This window comes from Natator depressus, chromosome 7 (genome assembly GCF_965152275.1).
Source record: "Natator depressus isolate rNatDep1 chromosome 7, rNatDep2.hap1, whole genome shotgun sequence".
NCBI lineage: Eukaryota > Metazoa > Chordata > Testudines > Cheloniidae > Natator > Natator depressus.
The window spans coordinates 82,368,822-82,395,365 of NC_134240.1; the positions used below are offsets into that span (position 1 = coordinate 82,368,822).

Here is a 26,544-nt window from a genome sequence, read left to right on the forward strand (position 1 = left end):
GCTGCCCTTGACTTAAGGCTTGTGATATAGTATCTTCATGGTCTAGCCCCATGTGGTTTTAGGACAGAGCTAAAGCAGCACAACAAAAAGGCAAAATCCAGTTCCTAAACTGAACAGGCTTTGGTTTAGACGGCTGCCTTCAGCATTCTCATTTCCTCCACATCCCCTCGACTGAACGCTGCCATTGCCGCTATGTCCCCTGGATGGCAGACTGCCCCTTCTAAGAGTCCCCACTGCCCTTTGGGAGTGGGCTGGACCCTCTCATTTGCTCCCATCTAGTTTGTAGATGCTCTTTATTCCGTGCCTTTGGGTGCCTTTCTATGAGCTTGTAAATCTGATATCCCCAAAGGTTACATGTGCGACCAGCCACACGCGATGCCGTCCTCAATGCCTCACTATTTTGTGCTTCATCCAGAAGAGCCGGTCCTGCTCTCATGGCAACCTGGGTCAGTTTTCTCCTTCTTTAGAAATAGACACTGGCAGAAGGTTAACTCGGTATTGCTGAGTCGTACAGCCTATTTGCCAGCAGATATTAATAAGCTGAATCTCACGGGACTGGGGCTACCCTCATAATAATCTCATCTCCTTTACCTTTGTCAACTGAGACAAAGAAACCAGTTGTCACTTGGAGCCTTGGCAATCTGATGCTTGCCTTGTGTGATATCCAAGAAGGAGGCTACTGAATTAATGATCAGGGGCTTGCACATACATACACTCCTGCAAACACACACACACCCTTACACTCTACACCCTACACTCTCACAGTGTGTAAGAATTCCTGATCCCAAACACCAAGACAAAGGAGGAGGTGGGGGATTGTTACATTCCATCCAGCTGAGGGGGGGCAGGGGAGAGAAGAGAGAAAGATACTGAGAAGTTGGGTGTCTTTTATGTTAAAAACTATTTGCCAATTTTCTGGAAATGCATTTCAAGAAAATTTGCCATTACAAAAGTATACTTTCCTTAGCTCTTGACCAATTTGCTCTATTCTGATCCTGTACCTCTGCCTGCCTGACTTAGCCACTTTCATCATATTGATATTCCCTTACATTGGGTGATTAATGACCCATTTCTTGCTTCTAGTTACAGCTGTCTTCTCATGTGACTTGGTTGCAGTGTAGCTTTCAATCCTCTCAGACATTTTACCCTCCAGGAGCACCAGGAGCGAAGAGAAACCAGGGTCTCCCCTCCTTGTCCTGGACAGAGTCCTAACTCTATACTTGTACATTTCTCCTTTATAGCGGAGGGCTTATATTTTCCCTCAGGCCTCCAATTACAGAGTGCCTTATGATTTTGTCCTTGGGTCCTCTTCTCTATTCCATCTGAAATGGCCCATTGATTGCTTCAGTGACAGAGTTCACAGCTTAATGAACTGTTAAGGATCTACTTACCAATATTAAGTGATGTTCAGTAGCAAATCATAAAAGGTACCAATAGTTTCCACCTTGGACTTTACCTCGATGTGGTGGTCACCCAACTCTACAATCTTTCTTTTGGAGCTTATTCTCAGACCTTTCTAACTAACATCTACTTGTCTGTCTTGATTGTCAGTTCCTGGCTACTGCATGGTTGATTAAATCCTCTTTCAGAATTGACGGAGAGAGAAAACACCCTTGCCCCACATCATTGATCCTATTTAAACTATGACCTACTTAACTCACTGACCTCCTATGTCAAGCCAGAACTTTGTTACCTAGGCTAGAAATGTTATAATTTTAGCCAAGAAAGATGTGGGAGGAGAAAAAGTTCAGGATCATGAAATATTACAGCACACATTTCAAAACATTTCTAAATTTGTCCTTAGCACTGTTGAAATCCTTCTTCATGCCTTAAATCACTTCCTATCTAGAACTACTGAAGTAACACACCACCTACCTTCCTAGATTTCTCTCTCTCTAATGTTTTGGGAGCCTTGGAAATCTTCAAATTTCTCCCTGCTCACCAGGATCAACCAATCATAATTATAGATAGAAAAGACCTACATTATTAAGTCATCTTGTCCATGCCAGTGGCCCCCCTCATCATGGATTCCTATTCATCTCCAAATCTAATCCAAAACTTTCCTCCTGATTTTCAAGGTCTTCACATACTTCATGCTACCTCTCCAATTTCATATCCACCAACTCCCTGCACTCACTATGCTTCTCCAGTCTGCGGTTCCTCCCCCATTCCCTCTCTAACAGCAGGGTAAGGAGGTTAAGTCAGGAGCGCTCATGTTTTCACTTTGTACTGCCCCCCAAGGAACATTTTGACCTTCTTCCCCAGACACAGAATCATTTCCTCTCTTTGAAATTATATTGTCAAGTTTTTTCTCTTTGAGTCAGACATAACTAAAGTCATTTTGTGATTCCACATTTGAAGAACAATGTATAAAAATATATTGTATCGTACTGCAACAAGTTTAACTGTCCTAAGATGCCAGCCATTTCCTTGGCTGCATATTGCCTTGGTAAATTATATTTTGGGGCAGCCTTTGTACAGTCCTCCAACATTACATGCCATAAATATATATTTTAATAAAAAAACATTGTCCTGCCACTAACAAATCTGCCAACCGGTGCTATTGCCAACTTCAACCTCAGACCAATATGTGCTAGTGGAAGTGGGTCGATGGGGCTTATTCTGAATTTGGCCAGAGCATGAAGGACCTAACAAAGCCCTACAGTTTGAGCACTGGACCCCTCATTCTAAGAGTCACCATGAATTCGGCTCACAACCAGAATCTGAGCAAATGTAAGGTGATTTTTAAGAAGAAAGGGAACAACTTAAGGACCCAAATGCTCTTCAGCTGTGCACATCAGAGGTTTTCCTTTAGTGTGAACAATATTTGGGAGGCTGAGCTAAAGACATGCATCTGATGTACTTTTGAGAGCCTTTTTGCTTACACAGAGTTGGTTGGCTCTAAAAACAGCCTTTGAATAGGAAAGACATGTCTCCAAATCTGTCATTCGAAGTCTTTTCATAATTTTCTCTACAAAGCCTCTTCAACCACCAATTCATTCGTCCTCTGACCAATGGTCCTCCATGAAGTACTGCACTATTGAACAATGCAAATTCCTGCTCGGTGCTTCTCTTTGGAAGCTCTCTTGTTATCTTTATATTTTCAATTTCTTCATCTTTTTCATGGGGGGAAAATAGCCATCTTTGCTTTTCACTCCCCATTTGCTGTCACTCAGCCTTCCACTCTCTCCACCCCTTCTCGCTATAAAATCTCTCCTTCATCCTTTGTCCTCTCGTTATCTGTCAGTCTTTTGACCCAGTAAAAAGTCCCAGCCTGGGTTAACTGCAGTTTAGTGTGTGGCTGACTGTGCGTACTGCAACACAGGCTGATGGCTTTCAATTGGTTTGTCTGCTCCACTGCTCTAACAGCAATTACTTTCACTCCTCTTTCTCCTTTCCCTCTGTCTGGAAAGACAAAGAAACCATTCCAAACCACTAGGTCTCTGCATCAACCCACTCAGAGGCAGAGGGATTCCATGGATGCAACAGAGCCACACAATGTGGAGATGCTGAGGAGCATGGATGACAGTCTGGCATGTTGCTGCTCGGACTCCGATCACTAGCTGCTGGACATTCACCCGCAGATAAGTCTGTTACTCCAATGGCCTCTGAAGCAGATAACTACTAGCCAATGAAATCTTATGAGTTAGTAAGGGTTTTCTCTCTGTTACATAAAGCTGGCAAGTGACTCATATATATAGTGCCATATTCAGACACAGTTGTAGATCTGGTGCCAGTGTTCTTTGCGTTGCTCTATCCCACTATCTCAATCTAACAATGCCTGACAGAGACATCCGGAGCCTGTTTCTGAACTCTGATCCTGTCTGCTGCTCTCAGTGCTGCCTGCCTGTCCAAAGATCCCTGGTTCTTTTGGCCCTGCCTTGCTGCTCAGACCAGTGTTAGCTACCCATATTATGCTACCTGTACCGTCACGCCCTTCTGACCCTGGTATTGTCTGACTGATGCTGCTAGTGCTACTCATCCTATCCTGCCTCCCTGACCCTGTCTAATGGGTGTGCCAATACAATGAATTGCTGTTCCTCTGATGACTGTATTGTTGAAGCAGCACTGTAATACCCAGACATGAGAGAGAACATAGTGGATACACAGACTCCTCTCTGGTGTATTTTAAACGGAGCAGATCTACCAAGTTTATTCTCAAAAAGAAAAGGAGGACTTGTGGCATCTTAGAGACTAACAAATTTATTTGAGCATAAGCTTTCGTGAGCTACAGCTCACTTGTTAGTCTCTAAGGTGCCACAAGTACTCCTGTTCTTTTTGCGGATACAGACTCACACGGCTGCTACTCTGAAACCAGAGATTAGATAGCAGCTCTTTTTCCAAAAGTTCCTCATAGCTTTGGAACAGACTCTCTCGTAGCTCGTGGAAATGTGTTAATAGTGAACCTGCTGCCTGTTAGTGATTCCTGAACCTATTTGCGAGGACTTAATTACCTGGTTGGAGTAGGGAAAAGCTAGCTCTGGCTGGTACATTAAATGGTACTGGAATTTTTGTTTAGAAGTGAGTGTGTTGTGTGATGGTTGTAGCACAAAATGTTAAGAGAAATATAGCAGAGAGGGCTGTGAAGAGAGGCTTTGAATGGTACAATTTCCCCCTGAAGGGAAGTCCACTTTGAACACTTTGCTGTCAAATATTCATATGATCATTCTGTATCAGGTTTCAGTTTTAGGTGCTGATATTCTCTGTCTGGGTCACAAAGGCTTTGTGTACTGCACTCTAAGATAGCAATAACACAGAGTGAAAAGCCTGCTCCATCTTACAGTCTCCAAGCAACAGAATAAACCTGGTTTCAGAGTAGCAGCCGTGTTAGTCTGTATCCGCAAAAAGAACAGGAGTACTTGTGGCACCTTAGAGACCAACAAATTTATTAGAGCATAAGCTTTCGTGGGCTACAGCCCACTTCATTGGATGCATAGAATGGGACATATAGTAAGAAGAAATATATATTCATACAGATAAGTTGGAAGTTGCCATACAAACTGAGACGCTAATTAGTTAAGATGAGCTATTATCAACAGGAGAAAAAAACTTTTGTAGTGATAATCAAGATGGCCCATTGAGACAGTTGACAAGAAGGTGTGAGGATACTTAACATGGGGAAATAGATTCAATATGTGTAATGACCCAGCCACTCCCAGTCTCTCTTCAAACCCAAGTTAATGGTATCTAGTTTGCATAGATTTCAGAGTAGCTGCCTGTTAGTCTGTATCTGCAAAAAGAAAAGGAGTACTTGTGGCACCTTAGAGACGAACAAATTTATTTGAGCATAAACTTTCGTGAGCTACAGCTCACTTCATCAGATGCATTCAGTGGTAAATACCTGAATGCATCTGATGAAGTGAGCTGTAGCTTATGCTCAAATAAATTTGTTAGTCTCGAAGGTGCCACAAGTCCTCCTTTTCTCTTAACTAATTAGCCTCTCACAGTTTGTATGGCAACTTCCAACTTATCTGTATGTATATATATTTCTTCTTACTATATGTTCCATTCTATGCATCCGATGAAGTGGGCTGTAGCCCATGGAAGCTTATGCTCTAATAAATTCGTTAGTCTCTAAGGTGCCACAAATACTCCTGTTCTTTTTATCTAATCTCTGACACATCAGTTCTGCAAGGGGTCTTCAAACCCACACTCTGACTTGTGCTATGCCAGGGCCTTGTGCTCTCCCATGGCTCCACCTAGGAATGAATCAGGAGTGCTGGCCTCGGTCTAACTCTGGACTAAACAGAAACAGGAGGAAATGAAACCTGAGAAGGACCAAAAATCCCTGTACCATGAGCACTTTGAAACGAGCCAGACAGCCACCCAGCTGCTTTCCCTGCAAAGCGCCTGGAGAGCTCATGACTGTAATAAGAAACTGCTCATTCTGCCTGTGAGCAGAGCATCTATCATAGGCAGGAGCTCTTCCGGCTCAGTCAGACTGAGCAGGCAAATTTCAGGAACTGATGGGTCCTTCAGCCAACGACTGAAAGGGATTCTTATACTCCTGGTGGGCAACAGAGATCCTTACCTCTCCTGGGAAGGGCATCTCCCTTTCTTCCTCCCCTACACTGAAACACAAATGAAAACCCGCTGACCTGGAAGAGGTCCGGGGTGGAGCAGAGTACAGCCCTGGAGGGCAGACTGAATGGCTCCGAGGGGAGAGCAGAGCAGTGAGAGGAAACCTAGGAGATCCAGTTGAGGTAAGAGGCAAAGAGGAATCATAGCAGGAAAAGACAGGGTGGTCAAAGAGCTTGGAGCAAGAATTAAAATGGAGTGCAAGATTTAAAATATATATATTTTAAAAAACAGAGGAAAAAGTGATGGTAAAATAGCTCAGGGTGGAAGGAAGAATCTGAAAAATAAAATGGTTACAGAAAATAATATATTAAATTTGAAAAGAGTAAAATAGGCAAATAGAGACACTGAAAGACAGGGAAGAAAAGATGCACTAAGTTATAGAAGAAAAAGGGAAGTGTGTGAATACAAGAGACAGACATCCACAGCAAATAAAACCGTACTAAATCTCTCCATGGATTTCGTGGCAGTCTGTCTGAGGCATGACACAACATTTAACAAGAGGACCTTCAAAACCTAGGGTGATCCCTGCCCACTTTTCCAAAACCCAGACCACATGCTAACTTTGTAACATACACATTTTAGTTCGAATGATCTTCACAAGAACCAGTTCAGCCCCCTGCTCTGGCACCGACTTCCTGTGTGATCTGGAGCAAGTCATTTATTCTCTCTCTGCATCGGTTCCCCATCTGTACAATGGGGAGGATAGTACTTCCCTACCTCACCAGGCAGATGTGAGGATAAATACATTAAAAGACTAAGAGGCACACAAATACAATGGTAATGGGAGCCATATAGTACCTTAGAGAGGCAAGGTGGGTGAGGTAATATCTTTTATTGGACCAACTTCTGTGTAGCTTAAAAGCTTGTCTCTTTCACCAACAGAACTCCTCTTCAGGACTGTGTAGCTCAAAAGCTTGTCTCCCTCACCAACAGAAGTTGGTCCAATAAAAGATATTACCTCACCCTCCTTGTCTCTCTGATATCCTGGGACCAACACAGCTACAACACATAATACCTTAGACAGATATATGTAATCAGCACCATTTCTGCTAAATCCTTCATGTACCATTTTGTTTTTCTTGGTCTATAAGGATTTTTTCAGTAGGGTATTGAGATTTAAAAAGTCAGCAACAAGAACAAGGATCAGGTCAATCTGGCTAAAATATAAGTCACCTTTGGGAACTGTCAGTTATAAATCTGTCCAACTCATGAGTTCCTTTTATCAGCTGGGGTGAAGAAAAGTAAGATGAAGGGAAAAGAGCAGAAAGGAAGCCAGATCAGGAGCAGTAGGGCTATATCACAATAGCAAAATTTCAGTTTTCTTCTAGTCTCATTGTGAAGAATGGGTCTTGGTGGAGATGCCATTTTGGAGAAACAAAGATATAAAGTGGGATTTTGTAGGACCATCATTCTTAATACCTTCTGCTGACTCTCTCAGTTTAAAGATGCTATTTAAAAGTACTGGACTGACTCCAGAAAAGGAAGATAGATATTGAAATCTCCTCCCTGCCTCCTTTGCTATTGGTAGCTCATTACTTTTCAAATTATGCACAAAGAGAAAGATTTGGCTACTCTCCATCTTTAATTAAGGACTGTCTCTCAGCCAGCACTGTCCAACCCTCTATGCCTAGGTGAACGCTCCAATAGTCCCCCTGTGAAGGGACGTTTGTGGCTGAGAGATGCATTGTCAGAATGGTGGGGACTTGCCGAGCCACTGAACTTGGCTGTGAATGACTTTCATGAGATGTGAAAGGGGAACCCATCACACTCCTTGTGCTGGATAATTTATTAATCAAAATGTGCTCCGTCAGGGCTCCTCTGCACTGAAATAGATGCTGTTGGACGTGGTTCATAGAGTCGGCAACAGATACAGTTATTATATAAATAGTCCATCAGTTGCTTTGACCACCTCGCTGGTTTTCACCTTGAGTTTTTGCCCCCACGCAATATGGAGACAAGTGTTTCAGGGCAGCTTCTCTTCTGTATTCATCAACACATCCATAACTGATCAGTAAGAGCATTCCTCAGTCTCTACCCCTACTCAGTTTTGAAGGGAACAAGACATTTCCGAAGGGCAGAGGATTACATCATGTTCTTTATTTCATAAACTACACCCTCAGGAACAGAGATTACAAGTTCATCATCTCCAGTTCTAGAAAAAAGGCATGTGTTCTCCCTGATCTAGAATCAGATTACTGCTTGTTTCTAGAAACACTGATTCCTGCCATGGCACTCAAATCTAGATTGGGAATTCTGTAGAACCCCCCGCGACACACACATTTCTAGAACCAGGAATTTTGGTACCTTGTCTGAGAAAGAGTTAACTCACCTGTTTAGCACAACAGATCCATAATTTCTACTCTTATGGTTTCTAAAAAGAATAACCCTTCCTTGCAACAAGCACATGTAAAATTTACCTTGTGCAGAGTCACGGGTACACACAAGGACCAATTCTACCATCTGATATACTGACACAATTCCCATTAAAGTTAATAGGAGATGCAGTCATGTATTGGAGAGAAGGATAAAGTCCACAGATTCTAAAGATATTGGATTTCTGAGCTAATCATAGTTGAGGCTATGATTTTGGCATGGACGTTTTAAACAAATTTCACAGCAGAGGTGTGGAGGAAAAAACCTAAGTCACAGAAAAATCACCAAATAATGTAGTTTTCACTACCTCAACATACACAAGAGACGAGTGGGGGTGCTGAAAGGTGAGTCCAGGGATGTGGAGGGAGAGTGAGCCCACCCCCACACTCACCCAGCAGCAGCAGCTCCCCACTCTGGGCATTGCAACCTGGCACACAAGGTCACAGTGCCACTCAGATTGGGCCTGCCATCACTCCATAGATGGAGACAAAGGGCCAAGCCTGAGTGGCACTGTGACCCCATTCACAAGGTTGCAATTACACTCAGTTTGGAATCCTAATCAAACGCATTTTCCCAGCCATTTCCAAGGCAGTGGGAGTCCAATTTCATGGACTTTATTCAAATTTACAAATTTCCATGACCACTATAACCTCTGTGACAAAATTGTAGTCCCAACCCTAGTTTATCACTGTAAGGTGCTGGGTGTTCCATAGCCCACAAAGGGCCTAGTGACTCACCCAGGGTCTCGTTTCAGGCAGAGTTTTATTTTCCAAAATGTAGGGAAAAAAAACAACCCTCCTTAAGCTACAGCTCTCAGGGAATTTTCCCCTTTGCCTCTCTCAGTCCTTCCTGCTTCAGGGCCTGGTGCAGGTTCTTCCTTGCCTTTTTCACTAAACATCACATCCCAGGGTTTTATCCCTGGAGGCCCTTTTTCCTCAGTGGGTTCCCACTGTCTTGCCTCCCTGGGAACTCTCACGGCCTCTCCTAGGAAGCTCCTGTTGCTCCCCCCCCCTCCTTTATTGACAGTCTGGCTCTTTATAGTCCCATGTGTTTCCCCGCTCTCTTAATTGGCAAAACTGAGAGCACCTGTTCTTGCACAGGAGCTACTTCATTTAAACAGGCCAGCCACCCTGTGGCAATCATATTCAAGGATTCTGAATCCCAAACCACAATATTCTTTTACAAGCACAGTTTAGAATTCAGCAGATGTCTAAAATTGAAAGTAAATAACCAGCACAGCTTTGGACCCTGGACCTGCTTTTTTGCCTTTTCCTGTAGTCACTTTTGCTTTATCTGGAGATAGGTTTGTGACATTTCTGGACAACTCTATATGGAGGTATCCACTCTTCCTCCCCAACATGGGTACACATAACAGCATGATAAGTATGGTACAACCCCTCAAAGTGGTACTTCTGGGAGAGATAACGACATTGCAGTCATGGATTGACTATGGTTGTGACATCATTGTTTTGAAACAACACCTTAATGGGTAGCATTTCATTAGATGCATAGTTCAATGTGGTAGGCTTATATGCACCTAAAAGATTTTAAGAATCAAGACCAATAGGTCTTTCTTCTCCATGATTCCATGAACTGAATGCAATGAAAACCTATTGCCGGAAAACTATACTCGTTTGCTCAACCCAGAAGCCTGAAAGTTCCCTGAGAAATTATCATCATGAATAAACTTGCAGAATTCATGTACAAATAAAATATTACCTTTTACAATGGGCAGTTTGTGTCTTCTGCCGGTGGCAGTCACCATGATGTGTGTGACACTAATATAAGGGATTATGAATGAGTACACCAGTGTGGTATAAGAACGTATTAACCAGACCGAACCCGTTTCAACCACATTTTAACAGGAAGAAAAAAATGTAATGAGAAATATTCACACCAATTCATTGTGATACAACACAAGATTCCATTCAGTTCTGTTTCCCTCTCAGTACAACACTATTTTCTCTCATTCCCAAAGGATGACATAACTCCTAAATGTTCATTTCACCCTTTTATTTAGCCTCCTGTTTAACTTGCAGAGGGCTTCATCCAAGTAAACAGGGAGCAGAAGGCAAATATAGTCCCAAAGAGAGTATGTTCCTTGTACATTTGGATTTTCATGCATTTATTGCTCGACTGGAGTTTATAGAATGAATTTTCACAACCCCGCATACAAAAGAAACACACACATTAAACTGCTAAGGGGATTTTTATGCAGATTGTTTCTGCACTGGACTTCTGAGGTTCACAAAATATCCCTCATTCCCCTCCTCTGGCAGCAAACATACTCATACAGGGACTTATGGATGGGTTGCGCTTCCACATATCCAACAGCTGTTTCCTGCTGACATCAGAAGCCATACAGGGGGCCATCTGACTCAACATAACCCCCAAATGGCATTTCTACCTTTGTCATTGCTTCTTTGATACATTTTTAACATAAATAAATCCTCTTCCTTCCTACCTTTCTGGAAACTCTTCCAGTCAAGGCCTGAGTAAAAACATAAGAACTCTTCTATTTTTCCTAGTCCCCTGAAACACAGACAGACATTGCAATCCCACTATGATTCAGTCTTCAATATTTAAATTTTTTTTCCTGCATGTGTATTGTTTTTAAAGAAAAACTCTCTACTGAGGGATCTGACTTTTAAAACGTCAGATGGAATGATGATTATTTCTATTTGGGTCACTGTATAATTATTTGCATCTTGCCCACCCAGTACAATATAACTTCACACAATTTAGACTCAAAATTCTTTAGGGAAGGGGAAAAAACAAACACTTTAATGTAGCTCTCTGCCTTGGTTACTGAAAAAGTGCAATCTCTCTCCAATCCAGATTGGTATTATTTCCCACTAAACTTGTACTCAACTGGCCCCATACGAACACCAAACCCCTTTCTAGATGCAGACTTCAGCCCCACTTCTCCCTCCAGAAAAGCCTGCCAGCCTCTTTCACACACTTTTCAGTCATTTCCCAAACTGATGCTGACTTATAGTTTTAATTACTGAAGCCCATTTGCCAGGGAAGCACTTTGAAATGAAAGCAGCTATTATAGAAGCTGTATTTACTATGATTGTTCCTGGATTGACAGCAGGCCAAAGCAAGATGCCAAAGTAACAACACAGCCTGTTGGTTCACAGCACCAGAGAAACACCCAAGCTGCCTAGTAAACTAGAGCCAGAGCATCTGCCGCCACCTCACCCTCACTCGCATTCCCTTGCTTTGGCAGTGTGGAAAAACAGCCTTCCATCAATAATTTGGTCTGAGGTGTATTTCTACCCATCAGCAGGTCTTCCTACAAAAAGGTTCTGCTCTGATCACACAAATCACATAGGAAGTCCTCCCCCAGCGGGTAGAATTTGAGAAGACTTTAACACACTGGTAGTTCGGAGTGATTTGTATATGGGGAAAAAGCCAGCACAATTTAGGCCAACCAGCAATGGATATATTAAACTAATTGGTCTTATTTCCAGGACATGCTGTCTCTTCTAAAGTCCAGTTTAGGGACGTGGGGGCAGATTTTTAAAGGTATTGAGACACCGAAAGATGCAGATGGGTGCCTCGTGGGATTTACCAAGGGAAGGCTAAACAACCTCCTAATTTGGGGATGTGAGATCTCATTTGGCCAAATGACTGACTTAAACAACTGGAAAATAAGGGGGCATGAGTTCCATTTGCCTTTGGAGAAAGGTGCTCCAGGAGCTACTGCAGGATTTTAAAACTATTATTCTCCCATAGTACAAGCAGCAGGGGAAGCACTACTTTCAAGCAATATTCACACTGCTTCTGTATCAAAGGCTCCTATTTAGTTGGACAAACACAACATCACATTTTTTAATTCACATTTCCCTTGGAGTACAACGGCTTTAATTAAGGGGGGAGGGGTGGGAGGGAGGAATTTTTTTCCCCACCTCTTCAAAATTTAGCAAGTTTCACAAAAAAAATCATTTAAAAAAAGTGTTCTAGAGGTTTCACAAAACCTCTGAGCCCCTCCAGCTCCCTGCAGCCCCGGGCCTCGTTCTTCTACTGTCTTTTACAAAGGCTCTTCAAGTACAGGAAAAGGCATATTGATTGTCCTTGTGTAATCTCCCTGCTGTCCATCCATCACTGAACCTGAAATTTGTCAATCACATGGAGATTGACATTTTGACATCAGTGGTAGCCGCTGCTTTTCCAGAGCCTATGAATCCTTCTGTCTGATTTAACTCTTTGGTGTCCATGCTTATGGTACAAGCTAGTCCCATGTATGTGCATCAAGAATCCTGCATCTCTATACAATATTAAGGGGAAAGTTTTGTGCAGGTTTTTTTTATTTTAAGATCAACTTGAAAACAAAGTGAAAGGGTTTTTTTCTAGGGAGGAGCAAAAGGGATGGATTAATTAGGAACAGACAGGGTTGGACTTACTTTCACCTGTGGAGACCTGGGTAAAAACTCAAGCCTTGAGTAACCTGTGAAAAGGAGTTTGATTTGGGTAATTGGAATCAAGCCCAACTGTAAGGCTTTGACTCTGTTTAAAACCAAGTCTCAACTGGGCAGGTTCAATTTTTTTGGTTCCCAACATATCCTTCCTTTGCCCCTAAGGCCACCTCCCTCTGCCATCACACCACAGACCTGGATTTCCTCCACGCCACATAATCATCAGTGAGATGGGGTATAGAAGTCTTTATTCCTCTGCCCCTCCTTCTACTCTCTGATGTGGGGAGACAATTGGCTACTCCTTTGAGACTACCAAACAGGGGGAGACTACTAAACAGGGGCACCATTCCAAGCTGTTTCCTGAGTGTGTGGTAGGTGTCCTCCCAATAGTCCAGCAGAGATTGGCACAGTCCCAATTCCTATTACAGCTCCCCCACCCCCATCTCTTCTATAATTTCTTAGCAATCACAATCACATCCAGCCAATTTGAGGAGGGGTCAGGAGCACCTTACAACCCCCACTCCCAAAGACCTCATGAAGTTCTAGAGCAGTTATGTGATATCCCAGAAGATCTCAGGAGAAGAGGGAATGTATAAGGAGCTGGTAAATGGGACGATGTGAGGGAGGAACCCAAGCATGTAGAGAAGAGAGGGAAATATTCTTGTGAGATTTCTACCAGTTTGGATCTGATGCTCCAATCCAGATCCTGAATAGGGCTATGTCTCAGAGGGGGACCCAAATCCTGAATATTAACCTTTTGCAGGGAGTGTCTAGAGCCAAAACATTGTCACCTGGACCCATCCCTGATTTTAGCAAGCCGGGAGGCTGGCTAGCTGAAAGGCAGATGTTGGAGGGGTGAGAGCTGGTTTACTGCATTCTTCTATGCACTATGAACATTAGCAGTCTGTGTTCTGCATATTTATTTCATACCCCTCCACTTTAGAACACAAGCAAATTTAAAGGGAAAAAGGAGGTTATTATTTTAGCTTAATAATGTTACAAAGGAGGATGAAGAACAAAACATATCATATCACTACAGACCATAGACTGGATCCTCCCCTCAACTGTTCTACCAGCACAAAGCTGCCCTAAAGCCCACTTCACCAGCCAGAGGAGGATCTGCCCTGTATAAAAGGATTCTCAGGTAGCACTGAGCTGCCATACTGGCTTCTATGCTACCCTTTCCCCTACAGCCAATACAGGGGATGTGGCTGGGGGAAAGAGCGACTTGGCCGACTCATCCCTGCACCCCAGATTGCTGTAACAACTATTTGGGGTCCCTGGCAACCAATGTAAGCTACAGCAGTCCACAGGCTGCTCTCATCTGTGGTGGGGGACTGGCCCAGCACAGAACAGCCCCAGGGGAGCACCCACATCCTCCTCAGTTGTTCCAAGTCACAACTCAGGATGCAGGCCCATGAATGAAACATCGAAACCAGAATGATTTGTTTATGCCTCTTGAAAAAGTGAAACGTGATTGAGTTTTGCATACACCAAACCACAACTGTCCAAGTCTTTCTCCATTGGATATGGATTAGTCCCCAGTTCTGTACGTTTTTCACTTTACCTGATTTCACAAAAAACTAGTGGCACTTTTATCAAATACACCATTTAGATATTACCCCCACAATCGCTGGAAGTTATTCTATACAGGTGAAGGAACATGCTTTCCTAGTTCTGATTTACGGTGTTCAAGCATACACATGCTTGTGCCTCTGCACTTTTGCATTTACCATCCCACAGGCTTTTAGGGTAGCAGAATGGAACCATTTTGTAGTTCTCACCCCTTGTAAATACACATGGCATCACATGGCAGGCCAGGGGATGTGGGGAAAAACCCCGATTTGAAACAGACGCCCACTGATGGGTAAGTCATTGGATTTGGGTTTTACATATCGGGGCACTATTAAGTTTGCCCTATCATGGCTTGACTACCATCAAAGTTCCTTTGGTGTCTACTTAATTATGAAAATCCTGCTGTTAAAATGCCATTAAAATCACTGTATCTTAGGTAGATTCGGTAGCTGCTAGTATGAAAACATGCTGCTCTCCAATGACCTGTTCCTGCAAAGTACTAAGCAACCTCAATTCCCACGGACTTCAAGAGGAGTTAAAGGTACTCCATATCTAACAAGGGGTGCCCAGCACCATACAATTGGTTCCCAGCTAAGGAACTGGTAGGTGAGGTTCTGTTCGAAATGCAGCTCCTCTTTCCCTGAGCTTCAGTTTTCAGTGTTCTGTACAAGTACATAAAGTCAGAGTTGCGTGAAACCACTTTTTTCGGAGAAATTTCACTATTTCCATAGCAAAAACCATTTTCTGAGGCAAGATGATAGTTCTCCACCTGCAAAATCTGCCTTTCCTTTTCCAGAAGGACACTGGGTGAAAATGAAAGTGTTTGGCTTTTTGTTAAAGTCCCAAACCCCAGGATTATTCTCCAGCTGCGTCAGTGCTGAGCATTTCCTTACACAGCTCTGCTAACAGCCCCAGTTTCTCATTAGCAAACCCATAGACATTTTTCATCTCAATATGTCACCTGAGTTACTGTGTCCTTCCAGGAGCTGCAGGTTAAGGGACTCCCCCCATTGGCGGAACAGCAAATGAGGAAGCTCAGAATTGAATGAGCAGAAACTCTCAACCAATCCCCAGGGTGGGGGGGCAGGGGTAAGAGGGGTAAGTTCTATGGGTGAAAGCTGAGTCCAGTTACCGGGGCAGTGGGAGAGAGAAGCCAATGTGAAACATTAGGGAAAAAGTAGTCAGCTCGTGATAGGTACCGGGGTAAAGATGTAGAACAGCCTGGAGTCAAACACCAAGAATATAGGGCCAGATCCTCAGCTGGCATATCCTGAATCTCTCACCTTGCCCACCACATGCCTCAGGTTACCCAAACAATGAAAGCTCTGGTTCTCACACACTAGTAGCATTTCCCCTAATACATCGGTGGTCACTCTGTGCCTGAGACAGGGGGGCAAGTAAAAAGCTTTCCCCAACTTGTATGGCCCTTGCACAGCCATGGACAGCAGCAGTCACTGCGTGCCTTGCAGTCTGGAACACTGGGGCTGCTTGCTCCCACTTCCCCCAAGGGGGCAGGATGCTGTAAACAGGGTGAGGAGGGGAGGAACAATAGTTAAAATGGCACAAAGGGGTTCTGAGAGTTGTAAAATGTAGCAGCTAACGTCCAGCCAGCTTTAGTTTCTCTCTTTCTTGAGGCTAATGAGGTCCTGAACACCCAACACTAGTTTTGCTGTCTTCCCATCACCTGGTGCACCCTGGATGGTTCCAGGAAATCAATCTCCCTTAGCCCAGAGAGCTCCCCTAAATGAAAAGTCTTATCTAGAACATGTCATGTTATATAACAAGTCACTTGCTTTGCCTGGAAAATGAAAGATGATGAGGCAGAGTCCTCGGGACAGAGGCTATCTCCATAAATCTGCCACAAAAAGAGTCGTGGATTACTTTGCTGAATTAATGATCTGTCCTTCAAATGGAGCCCTGACCTCAACGGCTGAGCATCACCAACCTGCCAAGGCAGCTAGTGAACTTCGATGATTCTGTACAGCAGTGTGAGAGAAGGCTGCTTGCAGTCTGATTTTTGGATGGTGTTCAGTATTAACTAGCATGTACCCCCACAACCATCATTATTTTCACTACTGCTCCCTACTAGGGCCTTGCTCTTGTTCTTTCAGGCTCAGATGTTATTTATTTTCTCTTTCTTTTAGTATTGCTGACCCGCTTTGTGAGGAATCAAGGAAGGTTTTGACGGAGTTTGAGTATGTTAATTGCTTGTTAGGTGAGAAATGAGTGGACTTAGATCAAGGACAGTCTTTTCCTAATTGAATTTCACTTACAGTATGCACAGGGATCCCTATTACCTTGAACAACGTTGGCTATAACCAAAAATCATCAGTAAAGCTTATACTGCACAGGTGTAGCCCCACATGCAGAATTCAGAAATTCAAGGAAAACAGCCTGCCTCCTTACCCCTCTCCAACATTTTTTTTCATTATATTGCTTCTACAGACACGACCTCTCTAGGGAAACTTGCAGAAAAAATTCCCATCATTGCTATCAATAGTTCTGCTGCACTAATGGAAGCCCTAGTGTAGACAAGCCTCTGGTGGCTTCTGATATTACTATCTCCATACCGGTTAAGTGTAGAGTTTAGAGAAAGTTTTAAAGTGTGGATTTTTCAATGAAATTACTCATTAAAATTCAAATTTCAAAAAAATTGTCAAAATAGTTAAATGTTTACATGGAGAGAAGCATATTAATTAACTCAGGAAAAACAAAATTTAAAAAAGGATTTCTTCATTGAGGGAAGAAATCTTTAAGTTAGCATGTAGACAAGCCAGCCAGATAGCTGGAAACAGTGGACTCCTCAGCTATGCCAACCAAAAAAAAAAAAAAAGCAAGCCTCCGGATGAGAACATTGGATTCTGTATGATTTCAGACTGCAATATCTTTGTAACCAAAACAGTATGTGATTATACCTTAAGACTTATTTTATATGGTTAATCTTGTAGTGTTATTGTTTTTCTGTCATGAGAACCTTGTGCTTGTAGATAGCTGCATAAATAAGAACGTCTGCAGTATATCCTGAAGACACAATCTAATGCACATCTAAGAGAGGTGGGGGGCTGAAATGGACAATGTCAACATATGATTCAGAATTTTTTTTTAAAATGTCCTTCCCAGTGATATTAACACCATAACTTATTAAAATGGAAAGAATGATAAACATCCAATTTACTTGTTGTTGTACTTTCACAGTGGACAATACAAAATAGACTAAATTAGTAGATAAAAGATAGCGTTGCCTAGACACTAGCACTGGCAAACTCTGGAGACCTGGGTTCTATTCCCAGCTCTGCCAGTGGTCTTCTGGTTGACCTGGGACAGGTCACTTCTCATCCCTTTGCCTTGGTTTCCCCATCTGTCAAGTGGAGATAGCGAGGTTTATCTTCCTTTGTAAAGCACCTTGAGATCTACTGATGAGATGTGCTGTATAAGAGCTAGCTAGCTATTATTATTCTTATTCTTCATTTTCACTGTTGCTTACAGTCACTTGCTAATTCAATTAACTTCCTGATACCCATATGTTATACAGCTTTGCAAAATGGTCATGAAAAGTTACCTGCCTAGGCACAAAATCTACTCATTGACTTTTACTATAATGATTAAGGATAATGACAAATTAATGATGTTTTATTTGACTGCCAGAAAACTATTCGCCTTGTGTGAGTAGAATTTTGCAAGGCTGCATTAACAGAATGTTTCAATGTTTGGAATATAACACATGAGACGGTAATGTATTCCTTAAAAAAAAACACACACAAAAAAAACAAACACACAACACACAACCCAACACACACACACGGCATGGAAATTTTAAAAGAGACTTGATTCAAAGAAGTCAGTCATTTCTGTTCATGCTTATTTTTATAACATTTAAATTTTGAGCCTAAATTGACCTGCCAGCATGAGTTTAATGAATCATGAATTTAAAGCACCTTTCTCTTAAGCAGAACAGACAGAGGGCTAGTCATCTGCAACAGGGATTTTGTAACTGACTCAAGGAAGCATCCTCTTAACAAGTTACAAGTAACTGTTCAGACTGTGGACACATCACTTTTCTGCCATTAAAACTGAACGTGTGCATCCCCACATGCCATACTTCCTGACTAGATTTGTATTAGTGCATCCTGCAGACATAACAGGGAACTACCCCTTACATGTTTCAGCAGTGGATAGAGTGCCCCAAAGACATGACTGTAGAGCAGTACCAGCAACACAGTGGGCGATGCACTCTGGGGTGTCACAATCTGGCCAATCCCATTCCATAGGCACTGTTAGGATGTCCACAACTAGAGCATGCTGTGCTGGTAATATAGATTCCCATGAGCTTAACCTTGGTCCCTGGTATGACGACTGAAACACTTAGCAGATGAGGTTACTAACCAAGCTTCAGTCATGATGTTGTTTGTGGACACAAAACCATGTCAATAATGGGTTACAACTCTGTTAAAAGCAGAAGCTGGGAACCAGGAGGTTTTATCCCAGAATAGAGTTTACAGGAAACTTTTGGTGTAAGCCAAAGGCAGAGTGAGGGACTCCGTGAGGGAGCAACATTCCTTTATCCCATCTCAGGACACAGATTACTGTAAGTCTTCACTGCTTTGTGTTTCAACCTGGTACACCTGATTCTGCTCTTGTGCTGGGGTAAATGAGGAGCAAAAATTAAAGTTATGCTATTTGAAACTGGCATAAATGAGATTAGAATTAGGCCCAATATGCTTCAAATTTACACTCTGGCATACATTAGGCAGTCCATTCACTCGGTGCTCCATACCTACCTTTAAATTCAAATCCTTCTCTTTTTCTGGACACTTAAATCTGTCCATGAATGTGCTACTCCTCAGACCTCAGCAACACTACCATACTGGAAAGTAGTTAGGTTATCAGGAGGGATGACAGATGGACAGTTTCAAAAAATTTTTTAACTTCCTGAGTAACAGCCGTGTTAGTCTGTATTCGCAAAAAGAAAAGGAGGACTTGTGGCACCTTAGAGACTGACCAATTTGAGCATAAGCTTTCGTGAGCTACAGCTCACTTCATCGGATGCATTCTGTGGAAAGTATAGAAGATCTTTTTCATGCTTTGTGTGTATATAAAAAGTACCTCCTCCCATCCCACTCTCCTGCTGGTAATAGCTTATCTAAAGTGATCACTCTCCTTACAATGTGTATGACAACCTGGATTTGTGCTGGAAATGGCCCAACTTGATCATCATACACATTGTAAGGAGAGTGGTCACTTTAGATAAGCTATTACCAGCAGGAAAGTGACCACTCTCCTTACAATGTGTATGATGATCAAGTTGGGCCATTTCCAGCACAAATCCAGGTTGTCATACACATTGTAAGGAGAGTGATCACTTTAGATAAGCTATTACCAGCAGGAGAGTGGGGTGGGAGGAGGTACTTTTTCCATGCTTTGTGTGTATATAATAAGATCTTCTATACTTTCCACAGTATGCATCTGATGAAGTGAGCTGTAGCTCACGAAAGCTTATGCTCAAATAAATTGGTCAGTCTCTAAGGTGCCACAAGTCCTCCTTTTCTTTTTAACTTCTTGTGTTTTTGGCTTTCCCAAAAAATGCAAAACAGTTTAATTGCTTGTGGCTTTGATGTGTTCTTAAGGATTGACTGTCTCCTACAATAGCTGCCCACCCCCTCACCCCACAAGGCTAGATCCAGGGGTAGTGATTAAGTTATTGGCATAGTCAAGCAAATCCAAGTGTCTTTGTGTATGTCTGACTGTGACTGTCAATTCACAACACTTCTCCTCTCCCCCCCCGGCAAAACACACATTTTTGGTTTATTCCCCACTATATCTTGACTGGGTAAGGGTTGGACCAGCACAGACAAGACTGATGCTAGCCAGGTCATGGGACACATTCACAAAACAGGTTAATGGCTACTTTGTAAGAAAGGAACAAAACAAAAAGTATAAACATAGCATACGTTAAGCTGAAATTTGGGGGCTGTTTGCTTTTAAAAATCAGCCATGGGGTTTTAATAGAGTAGAGAGCCTGATATGAACATGAGCAAACTGAGCTGACCTGTAAAATGCATGCACGCTCATTTGTTTTGCAGATTTGGGCCAGCAGACAAAAATATTTCAAGTCTAGCCACAGTCTGTTTTGTATAGCAGTTGACAAGCTAAAAGAAAATACCTAAAAGAAAAAAAAAAAATCACATTTCTTAGAAGCTAAAACTTAGACTTCCCATATAGATCTGTAATACTGTTCTTAGTTCCCTTTCGCACCAACTAGAGCAGTGATACTGAGACCTCAGTGGTTGAGGAGCCAAATTAGTGATTACCCAAAAGAGCCACAGTAGTGTGAATTCATTTTTCCATTTACTGTAGATTCATATTTAAACAGTATAACAGGGGAAATATTTATTTATATAATTCTCACAGCAAAATAACTGACTAAGTATTATTTTATCAACAGCAATTGGCCAACAACATAGTTAAAGCATCCTAACTGGTTAATAACTTAGATTGGTTAACAATTAAATCAGTGTTTTAATATCATGTGGTATTGTTTTAAAAGGATCATCCACTTGAGGGGGTGGGGGAATAAGCTATTAAGAATTCTTCTGTGACATAAAAAAAATCAAAATTCAAAGTAAAGAATGGAGGTGAGACAATCAGGCCACAACAAAGAACTTGAGATCACTTGGGAATCTGTAGGAGCAGAGGGAACAGGCCAAGTGGGGTTCATGGCTAAAATGTTCCAGTGTACAGCCTTTTGGCAAGAAGGGTGACCTCTAAGCTGACAGCAATTACAGAATACTCCCCAAAAGTCAAAGGGATGAGAAAGGCCATGTTCACACCACAAAATTTCCCTCAACCCTAAACATTTTTCAAGGCCAATCCAGGGCTATGCTTCAGGGAACTTGATTTTAGAAGCACAAGGCAACCTGTGTTGAGAGAGAAATGTTGTTGGACATTCTGCTCACGCATGAGGTAGCTGAGCTTAACAGGTTGCTGAAAGCAATGAAAACATGCAGTATCACATAAGGGCTGAATCTACACTCGATTTATTGGGAAATCTCCTACTGTTCCATTATTACCATTGAGACTCCTAATGTAGGCAGTAGCACTAATGTAGGCAGGGCATCAGGGATATTACTACCGCATAGTCTAATTCTCCTTAGATTAGGCCTACAGATCAAATGGGTAAAAATGCTTGTGATCATTGGCGCTTTGTTTACTCTTATGTTCCCAGCATTGCCAACACTAGGGGGAAATTTTCCCTAAAAGTCTAGTGCATAGAAGGCCGAGGAGGAACCTGCCCCTTTCCCTGACATCTCCGGGCCTCATGCCGGCCACATAGGAACGGATGAAAGGGATAGGAGCAGCAAAGCCATCATTTAGGAACACAGGCAAAAGCTACAATTTTGCAAGTGTCATTATTAATGGGAATACACATTTATCCCAAGACAAATTCAACAGCCATGCCAATGCAGAAATGTAAAGGTGATAGCTATATACTGAGCAGCACTCAGAAAAGGACATTCCAGAGGATTAGCCTACAGAATGGATCTTGGGAGAGGAGTAATTGGATAACAGAGCCTTTCACTTCTAGGTCATGGGTTTGAATGCAGCACAGGTCAGCAGTTGCAGAAAGTCTTTACCATCTGAAGGTTGCTTGACGGCCTCTGTGAAACGGATTATGGTCCATGTCTAGTTCCCAGTGAATCAGTGTCTACATCACAAAAAACCCACCACTGCAATTTGCTCTGATTGATATCCCTGTGTAACAGGTCAGCAAATCGGTCACTTAATACATACTGTATGTATATCAGAAAAAAAACGTTAAAAGGGAATTATACAAATGTATAATCTCAGTATTTTTAAAGACAGATTGAGCTGGATTCAGACTAAAACTTCCAGCCAGGGACAATGGACGTGAAAGCCAGGATCAAGCTGCTCTGACACTTCAGGCTTATTGAGGTGCAGGCAATATCAAAGACATATTTGAAACAGAAAGCTCTGAAGTAACTCCAGAGTGAGATGTGGAGGAGAGGGTGGGAATAGTGAGCAGACACAGGGTACAATAGTCATTGCATGGAGGACACAGATTGTTACACTTCAAAGAGGAGACACCTGCTCAAACACTCCATTGCTGAAATGCCGCTGTAACCTAGCTCTGCATACTTGATATGCCACTGGATTCTGTCCAAACCACCATTAGTAAGAGGCATCACAAACTTTGAATGGCTGGGATCCCAGAGAACAAGAGAAAGGAAGGGCAACATGGGACACCTGAGATGCAAGGCCATGTCCCTCAAATAGAGGCCTGCAAAAGGGGTCAGTGTCAAGCTGAAGAGAAAGGATGTATGTATGGGAAATAGAAGATAATGCTTATTTCCTTGTAACGACCAGCATGGTATCTATCTTATTTCTATGTATCTTAGCCTTGAGCTAGTGGAATCCATGCAAAAAGGAGGAGAATTGCATTCAGGTTTTTTCTGAAGTCAGATTCTATCTTAATCAAGTTTTACTATAACTCGGGTGGTTTTGGTTTTATAACTCGGGTGCTTGGGAATTTCACACAGATCACTCCAAAGAAGCAATTAAAGGGCATAGACTAAGCAAACCTCTCCCACAAGGAGTTGTTTTCTGGCCCATTGTCCCAGTGGAGCATGGGAAATGCCTACTGACCAAGAAGAACTGAGGGCATAATGTGATGGCAGCCCCAGGAAAAGGAAGAATACGTACAAGGGAGTGAATTACTCCCTCACTCTTTGAGGTGGTACATGCAGGTAGGGTTAAGAGAGACTGGTGATGGGAGGTGAAAGCCAGTTCTTACACAATTAATTCAGCTTTTCACCAGAACTAAAAATTCATTAAAAAAATAGCATGTAGCCATACCAACTTGTGCTGTAATCTCACAAGTTAAGCAGAGTCAGGCCAGGCCAATACGTTAATGGGAGATAAGTAGGGAACACTTAGGAGCTACAGAAAATGGTCTCAGTAATTCAGCAGGTAGTAAATCACACTATTTCCATAACTATATCAATAACATGACAACTGTATCAACAAAATGCTTATGCCTAGCCATCTGCAGACATCCTCTTTGGTGCAGTATGAAATGGAACTATTCCTTAGTGATGACCATACTTAAACTTTTGTTTTACTCCACCACTTGTAAGTTATGCCGTGATCCTTAACTCATGAAAATAACCGTGTACTATATATTGTCCACCATTACATATATTCTTTTTCTAAAAGCAACACTATCATGGCCAAATGCCTAAAGGCTCTCCTAATCCCCTTGCAGACCTGCTACTTTATATAAGGTGAACTGCATACAGCCTTGAGCCAGTGGAATACATCCAAAGCATTCCGATATGAGCTAGACCAGAGGTGGGCAAACTACGGCCCACGGGCCACATCTGGCCCATAGGACTGTCCTGCCCCTGAGCTCCTGGCCTGGGAGGCTGCTCCCCATCCCCTGCAGCCATGCTGCCATGCAGTGCAACACAGCGAGCAGAAGGGCTGCAGAGCCCAGCCTGACCCAGTGCTCTGTGCTGCAGGGCGAGGCTGCCCATCCTGGTGCAGCCGCGCTGCCAGCCACTGGTGCTCCAAGCAGCACGGTAAGGGGGAAGGGAAATAGAGGGCAGGAGTCCCGGGGGGGAGGGGCAGTCAGGAAGGGGGTTGGATAGGGGTAGTCATGCCTGGCTGTTTGGGGAGGCAGCGCCTCCCCTAACCGGCCCTTCATACAATTTCAGAAAGCTGATGCGGCCCACCCGAGCTAGATGCATCCAAATGTGCACAAAGCAAGCAATGCACAGTTGGTGCTGGGGACATGCATATAGCAGTCATGCTGCATGTACCTTGCATGTTACTAAACTCTGAAAGGTCACAATATAGAACAGTGGCAAAAAAGTAGGTAAAATAACCATTTCCACTCAAGAGAATTGAGACGTCACTAACAATGGATTGTGACGTCACTGAAGGCAAAAGAGGCTCATCAGAAAACTGAGAGATTTTAGTTATTCCAGTAGACTTTGGTAATCAGCATGTTTGGCATTAAAGAACTGACTACAGACCAATAAAATCACAAGTAAGTAGTTAAATAAAAATAGTTTTTCAAGTTTGGACAGAGTAGGTGACAGCGCTTTAAAAGGCCAATTCTTCCCTCACCTCCAACATATGCCAACCATGGGCTCATGATGCGGTCTCCATATGACTTACCCGAGACAATGGTGTACCCAATACCCCTGGGCCGTCCTTTGTCCTGGTCAATTGCCGTTATCATACGCACAGTTGTACCCTAGGAAGGAAAGGAAGATGTCAACATTCCAGGCCCTGTAGACTTTCCATTGCATCGTTTTCCTGTGTTTTATTAGGCTGCAGGATGTGCAAGACTTCTCATATGCACTGAGGGGATGAGAAGAACTTCATGACAAAGCAAGTAAGTACATTGCTAATGTAATTTTTTTTTTTTTAAATAGCGTTCTAAGTATTTGTGAGAATCAGGAGCTGCCCATGAACAGGACAAGGCACGGTGCAGAAAGGCCCTATAAAAGTTTCCTGCACACAGCTCCACCAAAGCAGCTTATTTCTGTCCTGCAACACCCTTTGCCATTCAAATCCTGTGCCCCCCCAACAAAACCGTGCCAACATACCTTGGTCTTGACCTGTAATACCCAAGGCAGAACTAGATCTGTAACACACAAGGTCATCTGAGCAGATTGAGACAAATCATGTGGTAGTTTTGTGAAGTGAGCAAATGTCCACCAGGAACTATGACACCAACAAACTCATTTCACTGTCACTTGCCACCTACCTATAGTAGACAAATTTGAAGCTAGGTCACCAAGGTGAATGTTGCAATTAAATGCTTGAGCTGAGAGGGTCACTTAACATTGGGAGCCAAAACAGAGAAATCTCAGCAGAGGGTAAAAGAAGCTGTGGCACATTCAAGGCAAAAAGACTACAACTATAACAGATACACGAACTGGAGTTTTTAGTTTATAATGAAACAGACTTTAATTTTAGAAAAATAGCTTCCATTGAGCAATAACTTCCTCAGCTTGGGGCTTCAGGCCTCACATCCCAGAAGAGAATTGTTCTTCCACCCTACATCTCAACAATGGTTGATACATGGATTCTACCTGCCCTGAGATTTTCAGTTCGGATTTCTTTTGGTTTTTTACTTCATTGTTTTTTGAATGAGGCTCTCTTGGCAAACAGAGATACTAATCAGGGCTGGCCAGCTATCTGATTGTAGTTCTTCCAGTCAAAGATTTGTTACATTTTATTTGAAAGCTATAGACAGAACGAGGGTCAGAACAAAGCTCAGAACAGGGGTCAGTCTATGGATGGTTGCCTGCCTCTGTCAGACAGCCACTTACACAAGCTCCTTCAGAAATGTCACATGACAGGCAGTCCCGTGAAAAGCCAAAAGCATGGACAAGCCTAAGAGCCCCAAGTAAACAGTAAATGGACAAAGACTGACCAAGGATTAGTTTTAGGACCAGAAATGTTATTCATGTATGTGAATTCGCTATCTGGCTTCTCTAGCTTTGGCTTCACTTATGAGGCTGCAGTGAGTCCATGCATGGGCACATCGCATATGCACAAAACAGTAATTAATGTAGTGTGAACACATTTATGACTTTAAGCTGCTCCATTTTCATTCGTTTATTGAGAGCAGGAAAAGAGGCATTTATTTCACCCTGAGAGAAAATGTCAGTGACATTTGCATGTCTAATGAGGAAGCGCAACACACTGGCATTGGCTGCATTCCTCCAATGTCACAATTCATCAGCTGAAGGCCGAAGGTTGGAGCCCTTGAGTTTCCACCATTTATTTAACTAACCTTACTGGTTCAGTTTTTCTTTACAACTACAGCTTTTTTTTTTTATGAACTGCGCTGAATATATAAAAAAATCTTGCCCCTGTGCATGCATGACAGTGTGTGCGCAGTATATGTGCACGCATATTTGGATCCCTATTGGTATAATGAGGTCCCCAGGTGTGAGGTGTCTAGGTGTATGCATACTTGGTCCTGTGTATGTGCTTACATATATGAGAGTTTCTGTGCATGCCTGCCTAAGCATGTGAAAATATTTAAGCATGGAAAAAT

General features: G+C 42.7%; 1 protein-coding gene across 1 annotated transcript in view; it reads right to left on the minus strand.

Moving 5' to 3' along the window:
* Positions 1 to 26,544, minus strand: part of CDH23 (cadherin related 23) — a 552,537-nt gene that overhangs the window by 263,459 nt on the left and 262,534 nt on the right. Inside the window, exon 10 of the mRNA XM_074958929.1 lies at positions 24,648 to 24,726. Coding sequence (XP_074815030.1) covers positions 24,648 to 24,726 — 79 coding nt within the window. The remainder of the gene's footprint in view (positions 1 to 24,647; positions 24,727 to 26,544) is intronic.